The sequence below is a fragment of the Monodelphis domestica genome, chromosome 1, assembly GCF_027887165.1.
Source record: "Monodelphis domestica isolate mMonDom1 chromosome 1, mMonDom1.pri, whole genome shotgun sequence".
NCBI lineage: Eukaryota > Metazoa > Chordata > Mammalia > Didelphimorphia > Didelphidae > Monodelphis > Monodelphis domestica.
Window position 1 is genome coordinate 28,346,463 of NC_077227.1, and position 24,438 is coordinate 28,370,900.

Genomic DNA, 24,438 nt, shown 5'->3' on the forward strand with positions numbered 1-24,438 from the left:
CATGTTGGGAATTATGTTATGGGAATACCTTTTTAGGCATGGGTTGTACTAGATGGTTTTTAAAATTGTATAATAGTATGACTAAATGACACCTTTCTTTCTTTTCAGATATAAATACTGTTATCACAAGATGAAAAGGGTCAAAATAAAAATGCATTGATATATAAATAGTATATTCCTATTTTTATGACTGACTCACTAGTCATAGAAAAAAGGATCCCCAAAGAGCCTTAAGATAGACTTGCAGGGGTCTGTGAACTTGAATTAAGAAGAAAAATATACCTTTATTTCAATAAAATTGATTTTTATAATAATCTTAACTTATTTTATCTCATTACTTTAAAATATATTATTTTGAGGCATCTGTAGAATTAAGCATACAGCCAGAGCGGTCCATGACACCAAAGTCCAACTATAGAAGTGAATTTTAAAAACTAACACCTGATAAGTAAGTTCTCAAAAAGTGGTAATGAAGAAACCAATTAAATATGAGCTCTGATGTTGAGGGGAAGAGTCAAGATCACGGCATAGAAGCAGCAAAAGTTCAGACGTATGAAACCCCTTCCTAACTGATCACAAACTGAATGCTCCTAGGGGCCTGAAAAATCAAACCTAGAAACACAAAAGAGCCAAGGAACCCTCCCGCTGGTCTCAATTCAAAAGGTATGCCCCCCAAAAAAACAGAATCTGAGAACAGTTGGGTTTAAGGGGAAGGCAGAAGGAAGGTCCCAGGATACCCCCCCCACCTAGAGCTCCAAGCCTCCAGTGGCAGCAGGAACCTCTTGGTGGGCAAAGGCACTGGTCTGGAGAGTGTACCTGGCAGGTAGGGCTGTGCCAGGAGGCTCAGAGCATTGAACACAGGTGGCAGGGAAGGAACTCAAGAGGGAGCATAGAGTGGGCAGCCTGGTCAGAGAGGCAGAAACCCTCCATGTTGCTCAAGCCTTCCAGGAGGTTTTGGCCTCAAGGCACATCCAGCCCAACCCAGCAGAACTTAATCCCATCAAAAAGTCTTTAGTGGTCAGGGAAGCCAAAACTCCAACACCCCTCCCCAACAGACTGCGCTGAGAGATCTGACAAAGTTCCAAGTGGGAAGACTGACAGAAAGCCCCAAAACCAAAACAATGAGAGGAGCAAGAGCACAGAAAACTATGGGGAGCAAAGAATGAGTTAATATGAGCAAACAACAGAAAAAGTAGAAAGAAATTTCAATAGACAGCTTCTGTAAAGGCAAGAACAAAGAACAAACAGAATAGAGAAGGAGTCAAGCAATAAAACAGAAATCCCAGTGAATTGGAAACAGGCTTGGGAAGAACTCAAAATTCAATTCAAAACACAATTAAGAGAGACTGAAGACAATTGGGAAAAGAATTTAAAAACTAAGATAAGTTAACAGGAAATGGAAAATAGTGTCTTGAAAGCCAAAATCAACAGGCTTGAAAATGAGGCAAAGGAGATGAAAGATGAGGCAAAAAAGATGAAAGATGGAGCAAAGGAGATGAAAGATGAGGTAAAGAGAATTAAAGATAACCTCCAAAGAAAATCAGACCAGAAGGAGAAGGATGACCAAAAAACAGGAATGAAATCCAAGTCTTTAAGAACCACAATACAACAACTAGAATTAAGTCACCTCACAAGACAGCAGGACACTATAAAACAAAACCAAAAGAATGAAAAAAATGAGGAAAATATGAAGCATCTCATTCACAAAATAGAGGATTTCGAAAATCATTCAAGGAGAGACAATTTAAGAATCATTGGTCTACCAGAAAACCATGACAAAAGAAAAAGCCTGGACATAATAATACAGGGAATTATCCTAGAAAACTGCCCCAATATTTTAGAACAAGAGGGAAAAGTGGAGATTGAAAGAATCCACAGATCACCTCCTGTACTTAATCCCCAACTGACAATACCCAGAAATGTTATAACCAAATTCAAGAACTATCAGACCAAAGAAAAGATATTGCAAGCTGCCAAGAAGAAGTCAATCAGATACCATGGAACCACAGTGAGGATAACACAGGATCTGGATGCATCCACACTGAGGGACTGAAAGGCATGGAATATGACATTCCAGAAAGCAAGAGAACTAGGTCTACAACCAAGAATCAACTACCCAGCCAAACCAACTATATTCTTACAGGGGAAAGTATGGCCATTCAACAAAATAGAATTGCAAGAATTTGTAAAGAAAAGACAAGACATGAACAAAAAATTTGATGCCCAAGCACAGAACTCAAGAGATTCATCAAAAGCTAATTTAAAAAGAGGGAAAAAAGAAAAAAACCAAGCAAAAAAAAACTTTTTAAGAGACTCAATATAGGGGGCAGCTGGGTAGCTCAGTGGATTGAGAGCCAGGCCTAGAGACGGGAGGTCCTAGGTTCAAATCTGGCCTCATCCACTTCCTAGCTGTGTGACCCTGGGCAATTCACTTGACCCCCATTGTCTAGCCCTTACCACTCTTCTGCCTTGGAGCCAACATACAGTATCATGGGGCTGATAAGCCATCTGTTAAGTAAGTTGTAGACCAATGCTTGTACTAAGAAAAGAACAAAGAATTTACTGAAAAGCCAGTTGTTAACTAAGTTCTGAACTGTCTGTAACTCCATATTTCTAAAGTAAACATGTGGGAAGCAGGACAAAGCCAAAAGCTTTCCCAGGTTTTTCTAGTCCTAATTTAGGCAGGTGCTAGCCAGGACCTTAGGGCCCTGTTGCTAAGATCTAAAACAGCTTAATTTAAGGAGAATCAAAAAGGTTTTTTACACACCCGTTCTTGCACCTGCATTTTTTCAAGCCAAATTAGCAATGTTTAAAACAAACAAACAAACAAAACTGACTGATAGAGCAAGTAATAAAGAGAGAAAGGAAAGAGATTTCACAGAAACTTTTTGAGGGTTTTCTCACCAATTTTGTGGTCAGCCATAAACTGGGGCATTTAAAAGAGTGGGAGCCATAAACTGTAGTAGTTAAATGGTATATGTCTCATAAACTATAAGAGTTAAAATGGTTGAAGACTTAAATTGTAGTAGATAAAAGAGTGGGTGAGTAAATTATGACCGCAGAAATTATGTTTCCACTACAGTGTCTTGTTTTAAATCAAATATAAGATGGTCACCAGGGAAATATTCCCAATTATGAATATACCCAAGTCAACTTGGTTTTATAGAGAATTTAATTAATAATATAATGAGGAATCAAAGAGAGAGAGAGAGAGAGAGAGAGAGAGAGAGAGAGAGAGAGAGAGAGAGAGAGAGAGAGAGAGAGAAAGGAAATAAATGAGAAAAAAATAGGCCAGCCCAGGCAGCCCTGGCCAACCCAGGCCTAAGCCCTAAAAGAAAAGATCAGTCAGTCCTTAATCACTCACCATAAGATCTGTTCAAGCGAGGATTCAGGGGGACAGAGTCTCCCCAGAGGGAGTTCCAGCCAGAGTCAGCCTCCCTTGAGAGACTCCTTAGAGATTGTCCTTCTCTCAGCAACCTCCTTAGAGCCTGTCTCTCAAGAGACTGTTTTTTTTTTAAGACATCCTGTCCTTTTCTTATATAGGGGGTTTTCTCCTATGTCACCTCCCCTAAGTTCTTCCATCTACCAATCACAGTAGATGTTTTCCAAAGGATAGTCCATTCTGAATTCACACCTGAATAGACTAAACTTTTGAGTAATCCACACCTGAGTAGATTAAAATTTCTGAGTAAGTTCTCACCTCTTTGTTCCTTGTAAGTTCACAAGTTGCCTGACCTTTATAGTTACTTAGCACCCCTTTTTATTAGTTCTAAAAATAGGCATGGCTTAAGTATGGGTTTAAGTATTTGTCATTGTTCAGGAAGGAGTTTTCTCCCCTAAAGCAGGCTTAAGTAGGGGTGGAGTAGAGGTCTTCACATTTCTGATCTAGGTAGAGTTCTCACATTTTAGATCTAAGTAGCTTCACTGTTTAAAATGGGGAATAGTCCCAATGGGGAATTTTTTTCTGAGATATTTCAAGATTCACACCATATTAACAAGCAAACCAACAAAAATCACAATTATCTCAATAGATGCAGAAAAAGCCTTTGATAAAATACAACACCCATTCCTATTGAAAACACTATTAAGTATAGGAATAGAAGGGCCTTTCCCAAAAATAATAAACAGTATATATCTAAAACCATCAGCAAACATCATCTGCAATGAGGACAAACTAGAAGCCTTTGCAATAAGATCGTGAGTGAAACAAGGATGCCCATTATCACCTCTATTATTTAACATTGTACTACAAATACTAGCAGTAGCAATTTGGAATTATGCCCAAAGGGTGCTAAAAGACTGTCTGCCCTTTGATCCAGCCATAGCATTGTTGGGTTTGTACCCCAAAGAGATAATAAGGAAAATGACATGTACAAAAATATTTGTAGCTTCGCTCTTTGTGGTGGCAAAAAATTGGAAAACGAGGGGATGCCCTTCATTTGAGGAATGGCTAAACAAATTGTGGTATCTGTGGGTGATGGAATACTATTGTGCTCAAAGGAATAATTAACTGGAAGAAATCCATGTGAACTGAAATTACCTCCAGGAATTGATGCAGAATCAAAGGAGCAGAACCAGGAGAACATTATATACAGAGACTGATACATTGTGGTACAATTGAATGTAATGGACTTTTCCATTAGTGACAATGCAGTGACCCTGAACAATTTGGAGGAATCTACGAGAAAAACCACTATCCACATTCAGAGGAAACACTGTGGGAGTAAAAACACCAAAGGAAAACAACTGCTTGAATACATGGGTCGAGGGGGATATGATTGGGGATATAGACTCTAAATGAGCATCCTACTTCAAACATCAACAACATGGAAATAAGTTCTGATCAAGGACACAAGTAAAACCCAATGAAATTGCACATTGGCTGCAGGAAGTGGGGGTGGAGGGGAAGGAGGGAAATAATGTGATTATTATAACCAAGGAATAATGTTCTAAATTGACTAAATAAACTAATTCAAATGGGAAAAAATTATGAGCTCTCACTTTAGAATTGGGAAAATCGCCTTCAATAAATTAACAAAAGTAATGATGATTCTAAGGATTAGTTTATTATCTCCTCTGCTGCTATTCTATTGAATGACCTTGGGGAAGTCACTGAACTCACATGGCCAAAGGGCTTATTGAAGATAATAGCTAATAGAAATATTCAGGCAACCATTCTCTGTTATAAGGTGCTGAATAAAATTTAAAGCAAAATTCCACACTGGTGAAAGCGATAAACCTATGGAGCAGTAAGAGCCAAGTCTCATGAGGGTTAAAAGGCATTAAAACATTCAGGAAACTTAATGTAGAGTTAGGCAGAGGGCTTATTGGGAGATTTTCTTCATGGTTTATAGCAGCAAGGAAAAATTGAAGAAAGTCTGCTCCTTACAGAATCAGCCAGGCATAAAGATGTGGGAATATGATTGATTTAGTAATTATCCCAGGAAGCCAATGAAATGCCTGGATTTTGTGAGTAGAAATTATAACCATATTGTTAGTTTTCTTACATGTATTTGAGAAGAGTTCTAAAGAAAAAGGACATCTCTGAAAATAATGCACATTGAGTCATATTTAGGATATCAAATCAGATTCCAAATATGTTATTTAAACTAATTCCTTCAGTGGTATGTATGCTTCATATGTCATATCTCTATATCTGTCTATCTATCTATCTATATTAATCTGTCTATCTTTATGCTTCATTTTTGGGATTTGTTGCAAAGTGATAAGTATTGGGGTAACAGAAAACATCATTTCATTTTCTTTGAGCTCAGAACTAAAAATGAAATGAAGGCAACAAATACTACTCATATTCTCCAATGACTTATGTGTGCTTGATTACAACATAATAGGAAGGAAGTATCTTATGTACAAATACAAAACAAAACCAGAATATTTTAAACTTACTTTTTTTTTTAAACCTAGGCCATTTGATATCAAATAAAATAAACAATTAAATTCAATGTTAAACTTTGGTCCTGCTCAGGATCTTTTGGTACAGTGTGACCTTGAGTAAATAACTTCATCTTTCTAGTTTTCATAGTCCATCCCTTTAAACTTAAGAGGTAGTAATAGGAAGAAAGGGAAAGGAATATTCATTTATATAGTACATACTAAGTGTCATGCACTGTGCTGTGCACTCTACAAATATTTCCTCATTTTAGCCTCATGACAACTTTACAATCTTTCATCCTTTGTTTCACAGAGTTCCAATGACATCACATTACATGGCAATGCCTTGACTTGAGTAGGTGTTAGATTTAAGTGAGTCAGAGATGCACCAAATTTTCAGTCTCCCCCTCTCATCCAGAGTCATTGAAGTCCAGTGGCAAGATGAAATTTAGGAAAAATGGCAGCGGTTCAGGGTACATGAGAGGATTTTGGCCATTTTAAATGTCTGACCAAGCACTCTAAGCATGCCACAGCCCTTGCTTCAGCCTCCTTTAGCCATTGGAACAAATTTTTCATGGTCCATTCTTCTGGAGGAACTCTGCATATCCCCACTCCAACTCACCAATGGATCTGAGACCTATCAGTTACCCTCATCCTGAATAAGCTTGCCTACCAAGACAGTTTTATTGAGGTGTGACTAGATGATGATAAAACCTCTTGGAGCTGTGAGAGGGAACGTTTATTCCCTTTATCTACTTTAAGTTAATCAATAAGGAACTTGAAGTATCCCTACTTAACACTTAGTAAGTCACTAACCAAGAGAGTTCATACTTAGTCATTAACATTTAGTTAATCCTAAAAGACCACAAGCACTGTTCCTCCCTCTGATGCAGCACTAGGCAAATTGAGAGACTTGGATTCGTTCTTGAGATGTGATAGACCAGCCCATAGTGAAAGGAAGGAGAAACCAGAGAGATGGGAAGTGCCTTGGTAGCTCTTACTGGGGAAGGAGTTCTGCATTGGTGTCTCTGTGTTCGAGGGTCTTCTGTGTTCGAGGGATTCTTCTGCCTTGAACTTCTACTTTGGAGATTGATTCTGCACTGGTAAGACTCTTGGTGAAGAGACTACAGTGACTCCTGCTTGGACATCAGGACCTGGGGGAGCTTTTCTTGGAGTTGAACTGGATTACTTCTGATTGACAATTATAGGGTATTTAGCTAGACAACTTTTTCTACCTCCTTCCTACAATTCCCCCTTTACTGTCTATAGCTTATTGTAATAAAGCTACTAATTAGCCTTGTGATTCCAAAGTTAATTCTATAACTAGTGACCACAATAATCTTTTTTTTAGCTCATGAATTTAGTCAAAACATTTTTAATTATTACAGAGTCATAGGTGAAAGTTGAGTGACAGATGAATACCAAAGGTAGATGAGCAACTCTGCAAAGAGTTTGGTAAGCCCTCATACCAGAGGAACTAGTCCTTCTGAAACAAGCCATATATCCCACCTTGGAAAATATGTGCTAGTAGTATGCCCATTTTAAAATTTGAGAAACTGAGACATATATGCTAATCCCATTTATCTGTGCTTTCAGAGCACTCTCTCATAGCAATTAGAATGGCCTCCCTACAATGATATAGTTGTAAATAATCTTCAGGGTTGTTATAGTCCCATTCAGGATCTTAAGAGGGGCAGTATGATACATTGGGCCCCCTGACTTTATTGACATGGGAAATTATTTTATTTTTCTCACATTCTCTTAAGAAAGCCTGAAGTAAGTTTTCAATGTTTTTGTAAGAAGGATTATACTAAACAATTGTGTCTGCATCTTTTTCTTTACCATAAAGGGATCTTGTTCATCTTGGGAACGTTTTGTGTGAATTGATTTATGTCTTGGGGAATAAATGGTTTTTAATGCCTTAGAGTCACCACATCCCCATTATGTCCTATTGTGGGTACTTCTCTTAGGGGGAAAAGGTGTCTAGTTGAATTTAGTAGATGTGAGTCAATTAGACTAGAAACAGTTTCTTTAGAAGGAAGAGATTTCCTTGGGACTGGAATCAGTTTTGGGGTGGGAGAAGAAACATGAGAAACTGGGATTTCAGGAGAAGTTGGGATTTCAGGAGAAGAGTCTTCGGAAGTATATTCAGCCAAGAGTCGAAGACCATGAAAGAAGCAGTCCCAGCAGCTGAGCTATAGGAGAAGTGTCTTCCATCTCCATTTTGGGGGAAGGATTGTCCTCATGTAGAGGTTCAGAAAAAGGCTTGTAAAAGTCATACATGTTTTGGGTGGGGTCAGTATTTGTCATTTGACCCTGTGAGAAGTATTTATCCAATTGATTTTGTAAGTTTGCCTGCATTTTAGCTTCAAATTTTCACAAGGTAGCATTTCTCATCACAATATTTAGGAATAAAAAAATAAAATGACGTAAGAACATAAGGAATTGGAGGCATTCTGAAATCTGCAATGTCTGTATTTTTTTCAAAGGCCATGAAAATTTTGTAGAATGTAGTATTCATTTTTATATATTTTTTAATTATTTATAATTCTGGTTTTAGTCAGTAGATGTAGATACTGGCTAGGGGTTAAAGTCAGGGAGTAAAAACAAAAGATATGGGTGTAGTCTCTTTTAAGAGCCTTTTAATCCAATCAACTCTTCTAGGCCAAAGGAGACAGAAAACAAAGCCTTTTTCCTGAGGCTGTTTTTGTTAGTTAGGGAGTGGTCACAAACTGTCTCTCCTTCCCCTTCAGAGTAAAACCATTTTCCTCTTTGAGCAAAGCCTCTGCCTTTCCTAGCTAGTCTCACCAGGTTTTTTACTTCTCACTTAATTTTAAAAACTAAAGACACATGAGGACTTGGGGGAAAAAAGGGAAAGTAAACTTCCAGGAGTAGGACAAGGCCAAAACTTTCTCCAGGTTTTCCTCACAGCTAGTTAAGAGTTATCTAGCCAATTAGTATTGTCAGTGAGGGTGGGCTTATTGGGTTGTTTGTTCCCTAAGGGAAGGGAGATTTGGAAATGTGCTAAGATCTCAGGGCCTTGCCCCTTAAGGTTAAAAAACAGCTGTGTTCAATTCAATTTAAGGAGAAAAGTAAAATAAAATGTTTCATGCTCACATGATTATGCAGCTATTTCAATTGTATACTTAAGAGAAGATAGTAAAGAGAGAAAGAGGAAAGAAAAGTTTCAGGAAGATTGAGGGTAATCATCACAACCTTCATGGATTAGCCAGATTTTTAAGAGTAATATTTAGACTTGAGACTGTATATATTATTTAGTGGACACCAGGGATTTTAATTCTAAATCCCAATGAAATACTCAAGTCAGAATGGGATTTTATGGTGGTTTATTTACAATAGAAGGAAGAAATTAAGAAGAAGGAGAAAAGGGTAGAAGATCTGCTCCAGCCTAGCCTGAGCCACAGGGAGTTCAGAGGCCTCAGCCCTGGAGTCTTCCCAGAAGATTAAATCTAGCTTGGCTTCCAGCTACGAGGCCTCCTCCAAGATGAGGGGCCTCCTTGGAGGCTGGTGCCTTCAGAAAGCTAGGGAAAGAAGATTCAGCTTTGGCACTCACCAAATGGCCGTTCAGGGAAGCAGTTCCACCTACACCCATGCTTCAGAGCTCCTCCAAGTCAAATTCCACTGCCAAAGTCTGCCAAAGCCACCAAAGCCACAAAAGCCCCCCTCACAGGAAGTGACACAAAATATAAAGGCAGTTCTTTACATCACTTCCTGTTTCTCACATGTACCAATGGTGGCTTAAACTTGGCTTAGGACAGTTCAAGGGGTCAGTCAGTTTTTTCTGATTTGTCACTTGCTAGCACACAGAGGTCACAGACCATCCTCCCCTTCAGTTAATCCTTAAGTGGGGGTGTATACATTCCTGGTTGCTTGAATTCTAAAGACTAATCAGGATAGAGTAAATCTAAAATTCACAGGTTGCATGGTGTGTGAAAAAATAATTTGAACTTTAGGTCTTACTGGTTCCAGACCCAGAATTCTATTTACTATACCACCTAGACTAAAATATTTCTAAAACCCTTTCACCCTCCATGATGCTTTCAGTATCCTTCCCCCCTCCCTGGGTTTTGACCTACTTTCTCTCAATCTACTACTTTAATATACCCTTACTTTTGGAACAACCAGCCTTGCATCATTTCTCTGGCCTTTCTGGCTACCATCATTTTCTATCTGAGTTTACACCCTTTAGTATTGAAGGCCACAATCAGTTTCTGTCTTTCTCAGTTATCTTTGAAGATGTCTTCTTTCAGAGAATGTCTCAACAATAGACAAATACTTCTTAAAGGAATCAATCAAATCTATAACAAAACTGTATTTCTTCAAAGTCATTCAAAAATATATATTTTTTAAATCTCTCTTCTCCTTAGCCCTACCTCGTCACCAATTTGTTCTCCAACAGGCACAGATTCAATTGAAAAGTCTGACCTTCCAGTTCCAAGTGGAAACCATTCTGCTCCCACTGTAATAGCCTGGAAAAGACTTGAAAAGATAAACTTGAGTCTGTGGGGTCACCAGCATTACCAAGTTTGAAGGATAAAAAAGGAGAAATCTAAAGGAAATCAAGACCCCAGGTTCATTTCATCTGCAGGGCTACAGAAAATGACAATAACTGGTAACAACAAAAGAGAAGATAAATTGAAGGATGTGGCTTTTGAAAGGGACTTTGGTGAGAGATGGTATTGCTATAAAGCCTGTAGCGATTTGAAGGGCATATGGTCACAGGTCTGTTTTCATATTAACCTTCAAAGCAAAGTTTTGAGGAGAAGCAGTCATGGACTTCTCAATTTGGAGTAATATCCAGAGCCTGCTAGCAGTTTCATTTCTGCCTCATCTTCAAAGGAACAATGGAAACACCCTAACCAATAAAGATTTGTCACTATGGATAATGTTTGCTTGATATTATAGTAGTATAATAGAAATTGGAGCCATCTTGCTGGGTTGTTCTTGAGGGCATTTAAAATCATTTTTAGAGAAAGATAGAGGAAGTCAGGAAGACTTGAGTTCAAGTATGGCTTCATAAACTCAGTCACTGCACATTAGGCAAATCACTTCACCATTGTCTACCTTGGTTTCCACAATTGTAAATGAGGATTGTAGCTGCCTCTGATCCCCCAGGACTTTTGTGGGGAACAAATAAATAACATTTGTAAAGTGCTAGACAAATGCCAACAATGATTTCTATTGGGACATATAATTGATTTTTTAATTTAGGTATGCAAAATGTCACTAGGACTACAAATATGTGCAAGTTAATCAATGAAGAAAAAATTACTGAACACTTAAGATATGCCAGGCACAAAGCTAGGCCATGGGGGTGCAAAGACAAATCCCTGATCTCAGGAGCTGGAATTCTATCAGGAGATTATAATTTTAGTGAATCTTATTAAAAATCATAGAATCATAAAATCATTCTTAAAAAAAGGACTCCAATCCATTCTGTGTTGCAGATGATGAGCAAAGTCTAGATGCCATTAAGCAATAACATAAATCCTTAGCTTAAGTAGCTGATTGATGTTTCATAAAAGATAGGTGTGACAATGGGTTCTCAAAGCCTCTGTCACTGGTATTTAAATCAAGGCAGGCACTAGAAAAGCTTTTTAAGGAATATGGACCTAGTGACTGAAGGGTGATTAGCTATTAGACCATAATCTACAATTTGGGGACCCCTTTTTGGAGGGACTGTGCTAGACTAGTCTAATTGCCATCACATGGCTTTCTCTTTTTTAAAATCTTTGTTCATTTGAAACTGTAATTTCATTAATTGGATTACTATTACTATTGGGTACTATCTGTGGAAATATCTTTCCTAGGTCTTTCAATCAACAAATACTTATTAAGCACCTCTGAGGCACTGGACTAGGTGCTGGGTCTATTAAAAAAGGGTGCCATCCAAAATGATTTTATATTTCATTATGAAACAATTAAGTGAGCAGAATTCTAGGGAATCAGGAAAGGCTAAATGTATCAGGTAGAATTTGATCTGAGTTTCTAGACTAAAAAGTAGAAGCAAAGAGGGACTCCATAGGCAAAGCTGTGGAGAAGGAACATAAAGCATCATGTCTAAAGAACTAGATGTGAAGATGGGACTGACTCTCCCCTTGCCTATTTTTAAATTAATCAACAAAAAACTGAAAACACCCCTACTTAACACTAAGTAGGGGAGGTCTGCAAGCCATTTGCTAAAGTGGGTGACAACTCAGAAAGAACTGACCACCCCCTGGGCAATGCTAAGTAAATTTAAAGACTACAATTGGTCCCCATAAATTGGAGGAAGTGATAGGAAGTGGTGTAAAAAAAAAGGACTATAGAAGATGATGAATTTTTGAGTTGGAATATATTCTCCTTTGGGACTTTGCCTTGGGACTTCAGTCTTCAGCTTCACTTGAACCTGGGACTCAGGCTCTTGGACTACTTCAGTAATACTGCTCCTGGATTTTCTCCCTTTTAAATCTTCTCCTAGTGAGTAAAAAGGTGACCTTCCTTTCCTGGCTTCTGGAAAGATTAGTTCCAGAGAGGCCTCCCTTTCTTTCAGGAGACCATGTGGGTTGAACCCTTGCTTAATTCAACACCAAGTCTTCTGACTGAGGAGTTAATGAGCCCTGTGTGAGTTGAGCCAGGGACCAGAGCAACATTTAGGGTGATATGCTAGACTTCTTACTCTACCCTCTTTCACATTTCTCTACTTTCACTCTCTCTACCTTCTTTGTAAATAAAGCTACTGACAGATATTTTGACTTGGGTTGTATTACTTTGAAAATTGGCTACCACAGTATTATCTTAAAATTCTCATATATTTTAGTCAAATTTAAATTCCTAATATAGAGCAGCTAGATGGTACAGTGGATAGAACACTGGACTTGGAATCCAGAATAATATTCATTAGTTCAAATCTAGCCTCAGTTACTTACTAGTTATCTAACCCTGGGCAAGTCATTTATCCCTATTTATCTCATCTTCCCCTTCTATAAAATGAACTGGAGAAGGAAATGCCAAACCAGTATAGTATCATTGTGAAAAAAGTCCCAAATGGGGTCAGGAAGAATCAGACACAACTGAAATGACTGAGCAACAAAGACATTGTGAGAATGGAAAGAAATTCTGTCTGGCTAGACTAGAGAATACAAGATGAAAAATAACATGTTAGAAGACTGCAAATGTAGGTTGGGGCCTTGTTAGAAAGAAATAGAAGAGCCCCATAGAGCTGCTTGTATTTGATTCTACAAGCAATGAGGAGCCACTGGCAACTATTGAATGATATACAATCTGAGAGCTACCTAGAGAACTGAAAAGTTATGACTTAATTAGGGTCACACTTCCAGTATGTATCAGAGGTAACATTCAAACCCACAGCTTCATGTATCCAAGGCTAATTGTGCATTCCTATTGCCAAATTGCCTCTGAGCATTGAGAACTCTATTATCCATCCATCCATCCATCCTTCATCTATAAATCTATCTATCTATCTATCTATCTATCTATCTATCTTTCTTTCTATCTATCTATCTAGCTGTTGATCTATCTAGCTGTCGATCTATCTAGCTGTTGATCTGTCTGTCTCTATCTATGTATCTATTTATGTGTCTATCATCTATCTATTTGCCTATCACTTATCTGTCTATCATTATCTGATAACTACTATGGTAGAAGCAAGATGTATAGCAATGACAATAGGCAGAAAATACTGAAAGCCTAAAGAGCACAGCTACTTCAGCTTATTTCAGCCTCAGAGTCAAGTTGCATATTGAAGCATCCATCCTCATGTACAACATGTGAAAGGAAACAAACATATTTTCTTTTTGAGAACAAGAGGTTTGGAAAATGAAGTACTCTCACTTCTCAGGGATGACAGCTCCTAGATCACAGCAATATGCAAAATCAGGTGATATTTCTCTATCTGCATGAGATGGCCCAATGCCCTTGTTTTGGTAATCTCTGAAAGTCACTACATGTTATATCTTAATCAGATCAGAGCCTCTTGCAAAGTACCAGGGTTGTTTGTGTCCAAGAAAATAATAGCATAGAACTACTAAGTCACATTTCATCAAACAATCAATTAATTTATTGATCAAAAAATGTTTATCAGAGGCAGCCAAGATCCCTTTATACCATGGAGGAACCTTTTCTGGAAGTTAGGTAACTTCCCCAACTACCAGGTAAATGGATTGAAGTGTATAGTTTTGGCTTTTCCAGTAGATTATAAACTCCCTGGGAACAAGGATTGGTTTTTATTGTTGTAACCCCAGGACCAAGTGCATATTACAAGTCAAATCAAGTCAACATGTCTTTATTAAGTAGTTACTAAGTTCCAGGCATTTTTCTAATTGATGGGGATAGAAAGTAAAACCAGACCCTGACCTTGAGAAGATGATAATCTAAAAGAAACAACAAACAAGGAACTATGTAAAAGCAAGACATATGAAGGAGATATTGGGTTGAAGGCTGGGAAAGGTTTCTTGTAGAAAGACTGAATTATGGAATGATTTCAGGGGGAAACAAACAAATACTGTTAGGTTTTGGAATCCAGTAGCTAATTGCAGCAAAAAGAGTAGTGGTTTTTAGAGTCTTGAGACCTGGATTCATTCCCCAACTCTCTTGCATTTTCCTTCTTTGTCCTTGAGTAAGTCACTTACACTGTCTAGGCTTCAAGTTCTCTTCTAATATACTGGGATGGAATTTGATGAACTCTAAGACTAGTTTTAGCTTTAAATGTATGATCCTACAAAATATATTCTTTTATGTGAACACCTTCATCCACCTCTATTCTCCCCAATTCAGTTAATTTGTTTTTGAAAACTATTCAAGGACTGTTCCTGTAATTTTTTAAGACCTTTGTTATTATTTTTTTTAAGTAGGAAGTTCATGAATAGGGCATTGATCTAAGCATTAGGATCTTGTTTCTGAATATCTTTTAAAAGACAATTTGTCAAAGTCTTTTAAAAAAATATAAGGAGTAACAGTGGAAGGACAGGACTAATAGGCTAGGAATCTGAAATTTAGTGCAGTTTGGGAGTTTTTAAATGTTATACTCCCTCAAACACATGAAAAGTCTAAGGAGGACTTCTTGGAATCCAGTTATTCTCTTTGTTTTGCTCTCTATGTAAAATAACAACAAGAACTGGCATTCATGTTGCATTAAACAAATAATCCCACTTAAGCCACAGAACAACCTCATGAGGTGGGTAGTATAGGCTTGATTAATCCTATTTCGTGGATGAGGAAACTGAAGCTTAGAGGGAATGACTGAATCAGGCCTTCTGTTCTCCAACTGAACTATGCTACTATATTGTAAAACATGGTACAGTGGACCAGTGGATAACATTTTTCTTGGCTTTATATTTTTTTTAATTTGGGGGCCTGAGTGTTCATAAAATCCTCCTTTAAGACATTGTGCTATTTGAGGAAACTAATTTTAATATTTGATTATTTGATTATTGCTATTAATTTATATTCCATTCTGTGTCAAAAAGCCATCTCTGACTAAAAAGGATGTCCTTTCCTGGACAGTCCTAGGAATTCCATTGCATGCTCTAATATATCAGCTAAATTCGAATGAGCCTCATCTAGCTGAGAATTTAAATCTCTTCACTCTTCAAATAGGATCCAATCTAAACCAGATACTAGCCATGAACTTCTTTCCTTTGCCCTCCTTATTGAGGTTGGGAGCAACTTAGCTTAAACCTGACCAGAATGAAGTGGCTTTTCTTACTCAGATCAGTAAATTTATCATAAATTATGAGATCAAAAGCTGGGAGGCTGCTAAAATCCCATGAGTTCTCAGCTGACCTCTACCTTTTATTGATGTGGTAATTCGGAAAGTACATTTAAGATGACCCAAGACCCTGATCATTGTCTTAGATTACTTAAAGAATTAATGGCCATTAATCTATTGATTATTGCTAGTTGAGTCAATAAATTGATTTTTCATTCATTACAGCTTGCAAAATGAATCAAAAGAGAATGAATTCAAATCAATACCATCGTGAGCATTTGAAATAGTTCATAGAAAAAGATAATCATAGATATAACAGAGATTAAGATATTTGAAATAATTTTTTGCCTGAATTTTGGGCCAGAAAACTGTGCCAGTACTATAAAAGAGAGTGAAAAGCTTAGAATGAATGGGGAAAAGAAAGTTCCATAGTGAGAGGACTTGAATTGGATGGAACTGAGGTCAACACATATGTGGCTACATTTTGTAAAAATTTACAAATCTTACCTTCTTTCTTAGAATCAATATTAGGTATCAGCACCATGGGAATAGAGCATTAAGGGCTAGGTAGTAATGACTAAGTGATTTGCCCAGGGTCACAAAGCCTGTCTCTCTATCCACTGAGCCACCTAGCTGCCCCATGTGGATACAATTTAATGGCATCATGGGTAGCCTGTCATGGATAAAGACTCATCCAGGTCAATATGACACTGCATCATGGATACTGGGCACCTGAAAGACAGGCACCATAGTAAGAAGATGTTTGGTTTGGAGTCTAATGAACGAGCCTCTCTTCATTGTCAAGAACTGAGGACTATAAGGTTTAAGGAGATCAGTGTTCAGTAGGATAATGAAATCTTTGAAGAAGAAGCACATACATTGATATTAACTCCTTACAAGTAATCTTCAATGAACTAAACCTAGTCTTTGCTCTTGGTTGAAGTACACAATATTGATAGCCATTTTACTGTGGAGGACACTCAATATTTACTCTCCCTACCTGTGGGCACAATGTTTCCATGTGACTGGCTGCTGTCTTGACAATTTTAATTCCATCTTCATTTGCAGACAGGGAACAAGCAAGGTTAGCCACCTAAAAAAGAGCCAAAGAAACCCAAATGTAAGTCGTTATTTCTGTATCATAGAGAAGAACATTAAACAGCTGTTATCTGAAGCAGGCAAAAGAAAATGGAAATTCATTAAAAATCTCAAGCCTAAAAAACACACCCCAAATTTATTTTGAAGTCTTTTTCTATTGGACCTAACTAAAAAAGAGAAACCCAAAGAATTCTAGAGAATTGAGGGAACTATAATAATACTCAGTCTCTTGGTATTCCACCTCTAATTCATAGTGGGAAGATGTGCCCAGGTTCCCTTACTATGGGACTGAAAATAATGCTGCTCCGTGATTTGAATGCTAATAGATACTTGGAATCACATATGACTATGGCTTATTTTATGTTTTTAATTGGCTTATTACATCCCAGAGGTCTATTACGCATACTTAAATTGTACTAAGCAGTGACTGTGTCTTTCTCCATGTTTTATTCAGTATCAAACAGGCTACAGGGCTGGACAAATAAATGTTAATTAAATTCCCCTGTTTTCTCTTTTTTTTTTCTACTCTAACTGCTATTATTGTTTGAGGCTTCAGTGGCTTGAAGGGGAGGCTGCATGGGAATGGGAATGAGGAGGGAGCTAGAAAGGGTGCTGGATTACTCTTGCTGGCTATGTGACCCTGGCTAAGTCATCACCTCTAAAGGTTCCAATCTGTGAAATGATCAAGTCGTAAAAGGAAGGGGATAGGCTAGATGGCTTCTGAAGTTCCTTCTGCCTCTAAGTCTGTGATCCTGTGACCTCTCAAGACCATAGCATCTTCCTCCATAAAGTGATGGAGTTAGTCTGGATGACTTCTAAAGTTCTCTCACTCTATACCTCATGATCATAACACAAGTATAAACTGGGCCAGATATTCCTTCAGTTGCCATCACTAGTGATTAGGCATGTGACCTAGGAACTAGAGTACAAGTCTTGGAATGAAAGAGGATCAAGTCCTATCTCTGAGGCTTAAAATCTGGCTGGGCCATGCAGGCCTGGACCAATGACTCTGATCTCCAGGTAACTATCTAGAATTCTAAATTTGAATGGTTTCTTATCTTACTGGGATGCCTTTGAAAACTAAAATTTATTATTAACCAATAAAATGACTATTTTAAAAGAAAAGATTGCCTTACATCTGTTACAAAAACTCACTATTTACTAATTAATTCCTTATTATGTCCATTCTTCAGGCATTATCAGTTGTATATGACTTGTGAAACCATTTGGGTTTTTTGTTTTTGTTTTTGTTTTTTGTTTTTTGCAAAGATACTGAAGTGGTTTTTCATCTCCTAAAGTAATCAAAGTTTAAAATTTGGCCAAAGTCAAGATATAGTAAGATTCTGAGGCCAGATTTGAACTCATGAAGATGACTTTTTCTAACTTCTGACCTGGAACTATATATTATGCAACTTAGCTTCCATTAGGAAGAAGGAAATAAACATTCATTCATTGAATGCCCATTATGTGTTAGGCACAGTGCTAAGTGCCTTATAAGCATTATCTCATTTGTTCTTCCCAACAACCCTAGGAGGTAGTGTTATTATTATTCCTATTTTTAGAGGAGGAAACTGAGGCAGGGGATTTAAATGAATAATGGAAAGTCACACAGCTGTTGTTCTTATTCATCCTTATTTTTTTAAAGTACCAGTGACATTATAGATAACAGGTGATGTCTTGATTTATGCAAGACTGAATTTAAGTGAGGTAGAATTGCACAAACTGGTCACTCTAACTCTTCCAAAGTCATGGAAGTACAGTGGCAGGACAAAAGTCAAGACAACTGGAGATGGTCCACGATGCAGTAAATGACATTGGTATCTTCATTATGTGATCAAACTTGAAGCAATTCACAATGCCTGCTTCAGCCATTGGAAGAAAATTCTCATCCACCCATTCCTCTGGGGTAAGTCTTTACCTTCTTGAAATTGACATTCCCCCAATTCACTAATGGGTTTGAGGCCTGTCAATTACCTTTATCCTGGTTTAGCACGTCTGCTGAGATAGTTCAAGTAGGGTATGGATGCTCTGGATGCTACAGTTTCTTGAAGCCACAGGTGAGAGGTAGGTGAAAGAAAGACACCAAAGGTAGAGGAATAGCCTTAAAAATGTCTCAGCAGTTCCTCACCCCAGAGGTGATATTCCTTCCTGAAAACCCCAGACACCCTGCCACACAGCTAATAAATGTCTGAGGCTGCATTTGAACTCTTATCTTGTTGACTACAGACTTAGCACTCTAAGCATTGTATTACATAGCTACCCCATTTGCAAAGAGGCTATCTCTATATTTCTCTGCTTCACAAGTCTCTCTTCTCCAGCTCCAGGTTATAAACTGACAACAAGTGATAAACACAAAAACTATAATTTTATACAGGCCCATCACTTAGAGCTATGTCAAGAAGTTGAAACCACTCATCGTATAGATGAGAAAACTGAGGATGAGCAAGGTTCAAAGATTTGCCAAGGAGCCATGGTGACTGGAGCTTCAGGAAATCATTTGTTTTGTGCCCTGTACTATACAAAATGGATTTGTAATTCATGCCCTATGATTTTGAAGCCAAGATTTTTTTCAGTGTGTTACTCTCTATAACTGCCACCAAGTAGATCAACATAAGCAGAATAGGATCATGTCTCTAGCTGTTTTAGGAGATTAATAAAATAATGCTTCTTGTAAATTATAGTGAGAGGGATGGCACCTGTGGTTTTATGTAATATGGAATCACAAGAAGAGGAAACTTTCTCCTCCAATGAAGGTTGTTGCCACCTTCTCAGCAACCTCTAATTTTAGAGAATTGCCCCAAAATACAGAGGTGCAGCCATCTGGGCAGGGTCATAAAGTCAGTAAGATTCAGACACCAGTCTGGACCCAGTTACTTCCTAGCTAGCTCCCCAGTCACAACTTATCCCTGCTTCGCTGGGAAATAATTTTACACTTAAAAACTAGCCAACATCATGAAGCTTTCTTTGCTGATAGCTCATATGTGTTACATACATTGTAAGGGATGCCAGACAAATAACAAGCCAAGCAAACCAACCAGTGTGCCTTTTAGTTCCTATTGAAAGCATCCCACAAAAATCTTCCTAGTTCCATTCTGTTGCTAAACACATAGATTTATTGGCTCTCCCCTCTTTTTATTACATTACTTTTAATCCAGCCCTAATGGAACAGAGCCCCTTGGTTTGATCTACATGTTATGCAATCTTAGCTCTCTCTCTACATGACTGGACTTTGGAAGGACACTCCTCACTTTAAAATGTGACAAGGAAAGTCTCATTCATATGGGTCCTGGTTAGATCCCAGGTCACAATGCTTCAACGTTCATTTCTGATCCGGTATCAATGAAACAGGGACTTACTCAAACAGGGAAGTTGTTGACATGTTTTCCTCCATCCCATGAAAACTGATAAAGGGTAAAGCTAGGGGTACTATTCTTTTTTTAAACTTTTATTATCATGAAAAATACTTTTATATTGATTACTGCTATAAGAGCATACTCATAGAAAGACAAAACTGTAAATATAATGACATAAAAGATGGTTTGCTTCGATCTGTATCCATCCAATTCCAATAGTTCTTTCTCTGGAGATGGATAGTATTCCCAAACATAAGGCTTTCAGTATTGTTCAGATCATTGCACTACTGAGAGTAGCTAAGTTTTCAGAATTGATCATCATACAAAATTGCTGTTAGTGTGTACAATGTTCTCCCAGTTCAGCTTTTTTTGTTCTATATCAGTCCATGTAGATGTTTCCAGATTTTTCTGAAATCATCTTGCCTATAACTTCTCATAGTACAATAGCATTCCATCACCAACATTTACCACGGTTTGCTCAGCCATTCCCCAAATGATGGACATCCCCTCAATTTCTAATTCTTTTTTGCCACCACACAAAGAGCTACTATAAATATTCTTGTACAAGTAGGTCCTTTCCTCTTTTCTATTATTTCTTCTGGATACAGACCCAGAAGGGGTATTACAGGATCAAAGGTATGCATTGTTTTATAGCCCTTTGGACTTAATTGCAAATTGCCTCTAGAATAGATGGATCTGTTCACAACTCCACCAACAATGCATTAGTGTTAGGGGTGCTATTCTAAGGTCTTTAATGTCATCCAATTTGAAATATTACTGCCTTAAAGGCAATTTCTATGTAATCAATGTTAATGTTTCAATAGAAGATGTATGTTGAAAGGCAATGTGTTATGATGCCTTTAGTGCCTTTAGTCTTCAAGTCAGGAAAACCTGTGTTCAACTACTGACTCTAATACATTCTGGTTGTGCAGCCATAAGGAAGCTTTTTATCCTCTAAGTGCTTCAAGCAACCTGCAAGGATGCCAATTTGAAGGAAAGTTTTCAATCTCCATTGATTGCAAGAATTTTCTTACCAGGAGTTCACAAAGAAAACCAAAATAACTAAAACATTATAATGTATGTACGATATTTATGATATTTCTGGACCTATGATTCCAGCCATTTAAGGAATTTTCTTTGGGGGTACTGAATGGTTGTATGTACAACATTGGGTGAAGTCCTTAACCTTTCTGAATGTTGGGTTCGTCATCTATAAAATGGGCATAATTATGCCAAATCACTCACAGAAATATTGTAAATAACTTTGGAAACCTATAACTACTAGACAAAAGAACTATTGATATTATAGAAAAAAACAAGGCAGTCAGAAAGAAGTCTCTGATTGAAACCCAGTTCCTCAGTTCCCCAGGGTTCCTATTCTGTCCATGGTAGCACACTGCCTTCTCACTCTTCTAGCTGAAGTCCACAGTCCTCTGAAAAGCTTTTCTGTGTCCCCTATTTATCATGCTCCCTTTTGGCTTGCATTTTTATACTTTTGGGATCTGCTAACATTCACCCTCAATGATGCCCTCCTAATGAGAAAAATACATACAGTTTAACATAAATTAAAAAAATCATAGAACTTGGGCTGGAAGGGGAAATGCCCTTATCACTTTGACTTCCTCTACCTGACTCCACCAATAATACAATAAGTGGACCTTTGAAATAACTACAAGGCAGCATATTGTAGTGGAAACAGTATATTGATTTAGAGTCAAGGGACATTACAGTGACCTAGCTCTTCTATTGTCTAGGTTTAGGACCTTCCACTCTCCTTCCTGAGTCTGTTTTCTCTAGCCATATAATGATAATTTGAACTAGACTGCCTTTATGCTTGATAATAATCATAATCATAATATTTTCAGATTTGCAAAGTGCTTTATCACGTTATACTCCCAATTACCTTTGGGAAATAGGTGCTATTTTATATCCACTTTAGAGTTTAGGAAATTGAGGGAAATATAGGTTAAGTTACTTGCCCAGGGTCACACATTTAATAAGTGCCTGAGGGCAGGTTGAAACCCCAAGTCTTCCTGGTCCACTCTCTCTCTAACTAGTTACTTAAAAAAAGTTTCTATCAAACTGATTATAATATAGGGGTTCAAAATCTTCTTTGTGTCATGGGCCATTTTACACATTTGGCAAAATCTATTGATGTGTTCTCAGAATTATGTTTTTAAATGACTTGAAGAAAATACATAGGGTTTCAGAGGAAACTGATTATAATTATATACAGTTAACAGAATACTTTTAAAACAACTTTGTGGACCAAAAATTAAGAACCCCTATTAAAACATAATATATAGAATAAGGTAAATGACTTTTTTCAATTAAAATGAAGTGAACCAGAATCATAGTAAATGACTTTTTTCAATTAAAATGAAGTGAACCAGAATCATAGAATCATAGAACTTGGGCTGGAAGGGGGAAATGCCCTTACCACTTTGACTTCCTCTACCTGACTCCACCAATAATACAATAAGTGGACCTTTGAAATAACTACAAGGCAGCATATTGTAGTGGAAACAGTATATTGATTTAGAGTCAAGGGACATTACAGTGACCTAGCTCTTCTATTGTCTAGGTTTAGGACCTTCCACTCTCCTTCCTGTAGACATCAATTACCCCAATTATCTCATTTTACAAAGAGTAATCAAATCACTAGGGATGGGGGGAACTTAACCAGGGATAAACAAAGAAGAAGCAAAGTACACATTTTATATGAGTTTAAAAAGAGAAATTCAAAGGCTGTTCCTTTTGTTTAATGATTTCTTCCCTTTTCTCCCAATTCAAAAATGAGTTTGTTTCTTTCAAGTTTCACATAGTCTGTGATTCTTGGTGAATTAATAATAGCTATTAATAATAATTCTTATTTGTACAGAGTTTTGTGATTTACAAAGAATTTTTTTTCATGGCATGCCTACTAAGGAGGAAGAACAAGTAGCATTACCTCCATTTTACAGATGATGGAACAGGTGAAGAGATGTCAAAGATCTTGCCAGCATTCTCAATAAAAAAACAATGTCTGAATTCTGATCTTTTGTCTCCTTGTCTAAGACTTTGTCCATCACACCATCCAACCTCACTCCTGATTACCACATTGTTTGAGTAAATAAACATAATTCACATTGCTATAGTATTACTCACAAGGAGAGTTGTTTTTACTTAATAAAAATGTTAAGTGAATCAGAAAAGAACCATATTTTTCTACTGCCAGGTTTTGACTGATTAGTGACATTCTCAGCCATATTAATCTTTGGATTACAGTCCAATCCAAATCTCCATAAGGATAATGAATGAAGCAATCTCTGCTTTTACAAAGTCCAAGCACAACAAAAGAGCCCCAGAACTAGTGCCAGACTGTAGATGAGTATAGAAAGATCTGGAAATTATACAAATAATCATGCCCCATTGAATATGATTTTCTCACTCCTCACGTTGCCATTTTCGTATGTATTTGTAATCTCATCTCCTTAAAATCATCATGAATTACATTGTGTTTAGTTTGATTTAATTACATATGAACATTGCTTCCTGTTTCCAAGTAGAATGTAGGCTCCTTAAAGGCCAGGCTTGTTTCGTTGCTATCTTTGTATCCTCACCTCCTGAAATGTTATTATATAATTTTTTTAATTTACTTCCTTTTTATTTCAACACAACATGTTGTAAAAATTTGACAGGATTTGTTAGCATTTATAGTGCTTACAAAGGAAATGGATTTTCTAAAAGCATTTTTAGTCAAGATTTTTCTTAAACCCTTACCTTCCATCTTGGAGTCAACACTATGTATTGGCTCCAAGGCAAAATAGTAAGGGCTAGGCCATGGGGGTCAAGTGACTTGCCCAGGGTCACACAGCTGGGAAGTGTCTGAGGCCAGATTTGAACCTAGGACTTCCAGTCTCTAGGCCTGGCTCTCAATCCACTAAGCCATTTAGTCAAGATTTAAGGAATGTCTCTAGTTAAACACTTATGAAAAATCATTTCCAAATGTTTAGTATTGTTATGGGGAATATTGACTCTTATATTGATTGATGTTGGTATCAATACTTGTCAGTAGTTGTTCATAGGCTATTAGATTTAAGGATTTCCAGTTGATGATAGTTGGAGAAATGGATGAACTTTGCAGTTGAGGAAGTCAATATGAGGCTGTTTATTAAAAAAAAACAATTTATTGTAACTCTAAGAATTCAGGGAAAGAAAAAGGAAAGTATGAAACATATTGATTATATGTATATATTTCCCTAAGCTAAGAATTCTAACTGAAACCCCAAAAAACCCAACTAAAAGCTCTGCAAGGAGCATCTTCTGCCTGGAAACTATAAATATATATACCTACGCTATAACTCCTTAATCTATCTAAAATAT

General features: G+C 37.3%; 1 protein-coding gene across 4 annotated transcripts in view; it reads right to left on the reverse strand.

The window, feature by feature from the left end:
• Window positions 1-24,438, reverse strand: part of CTNNA3 (catenin alpha 3) — a 2,164,949-nt gene that overhangs the window by 813,915 nt on the left and 1,326,596 nt on the right. For all 4 annotated transcript variants that reach the window (XM_056819226.1, XM_056819225.1, XM_056819237.1 and 1 more), the window contains one exon: window positions 16,623-16,715. In XM_056819226.1, coding sequence (XP_056675204.1) covers window positions 16,623-16,715 — 93 coding nt within the window. The remainder of the gene's footprint in view (window positions 1-16,622; window positions 16,716-24,438) is intronic.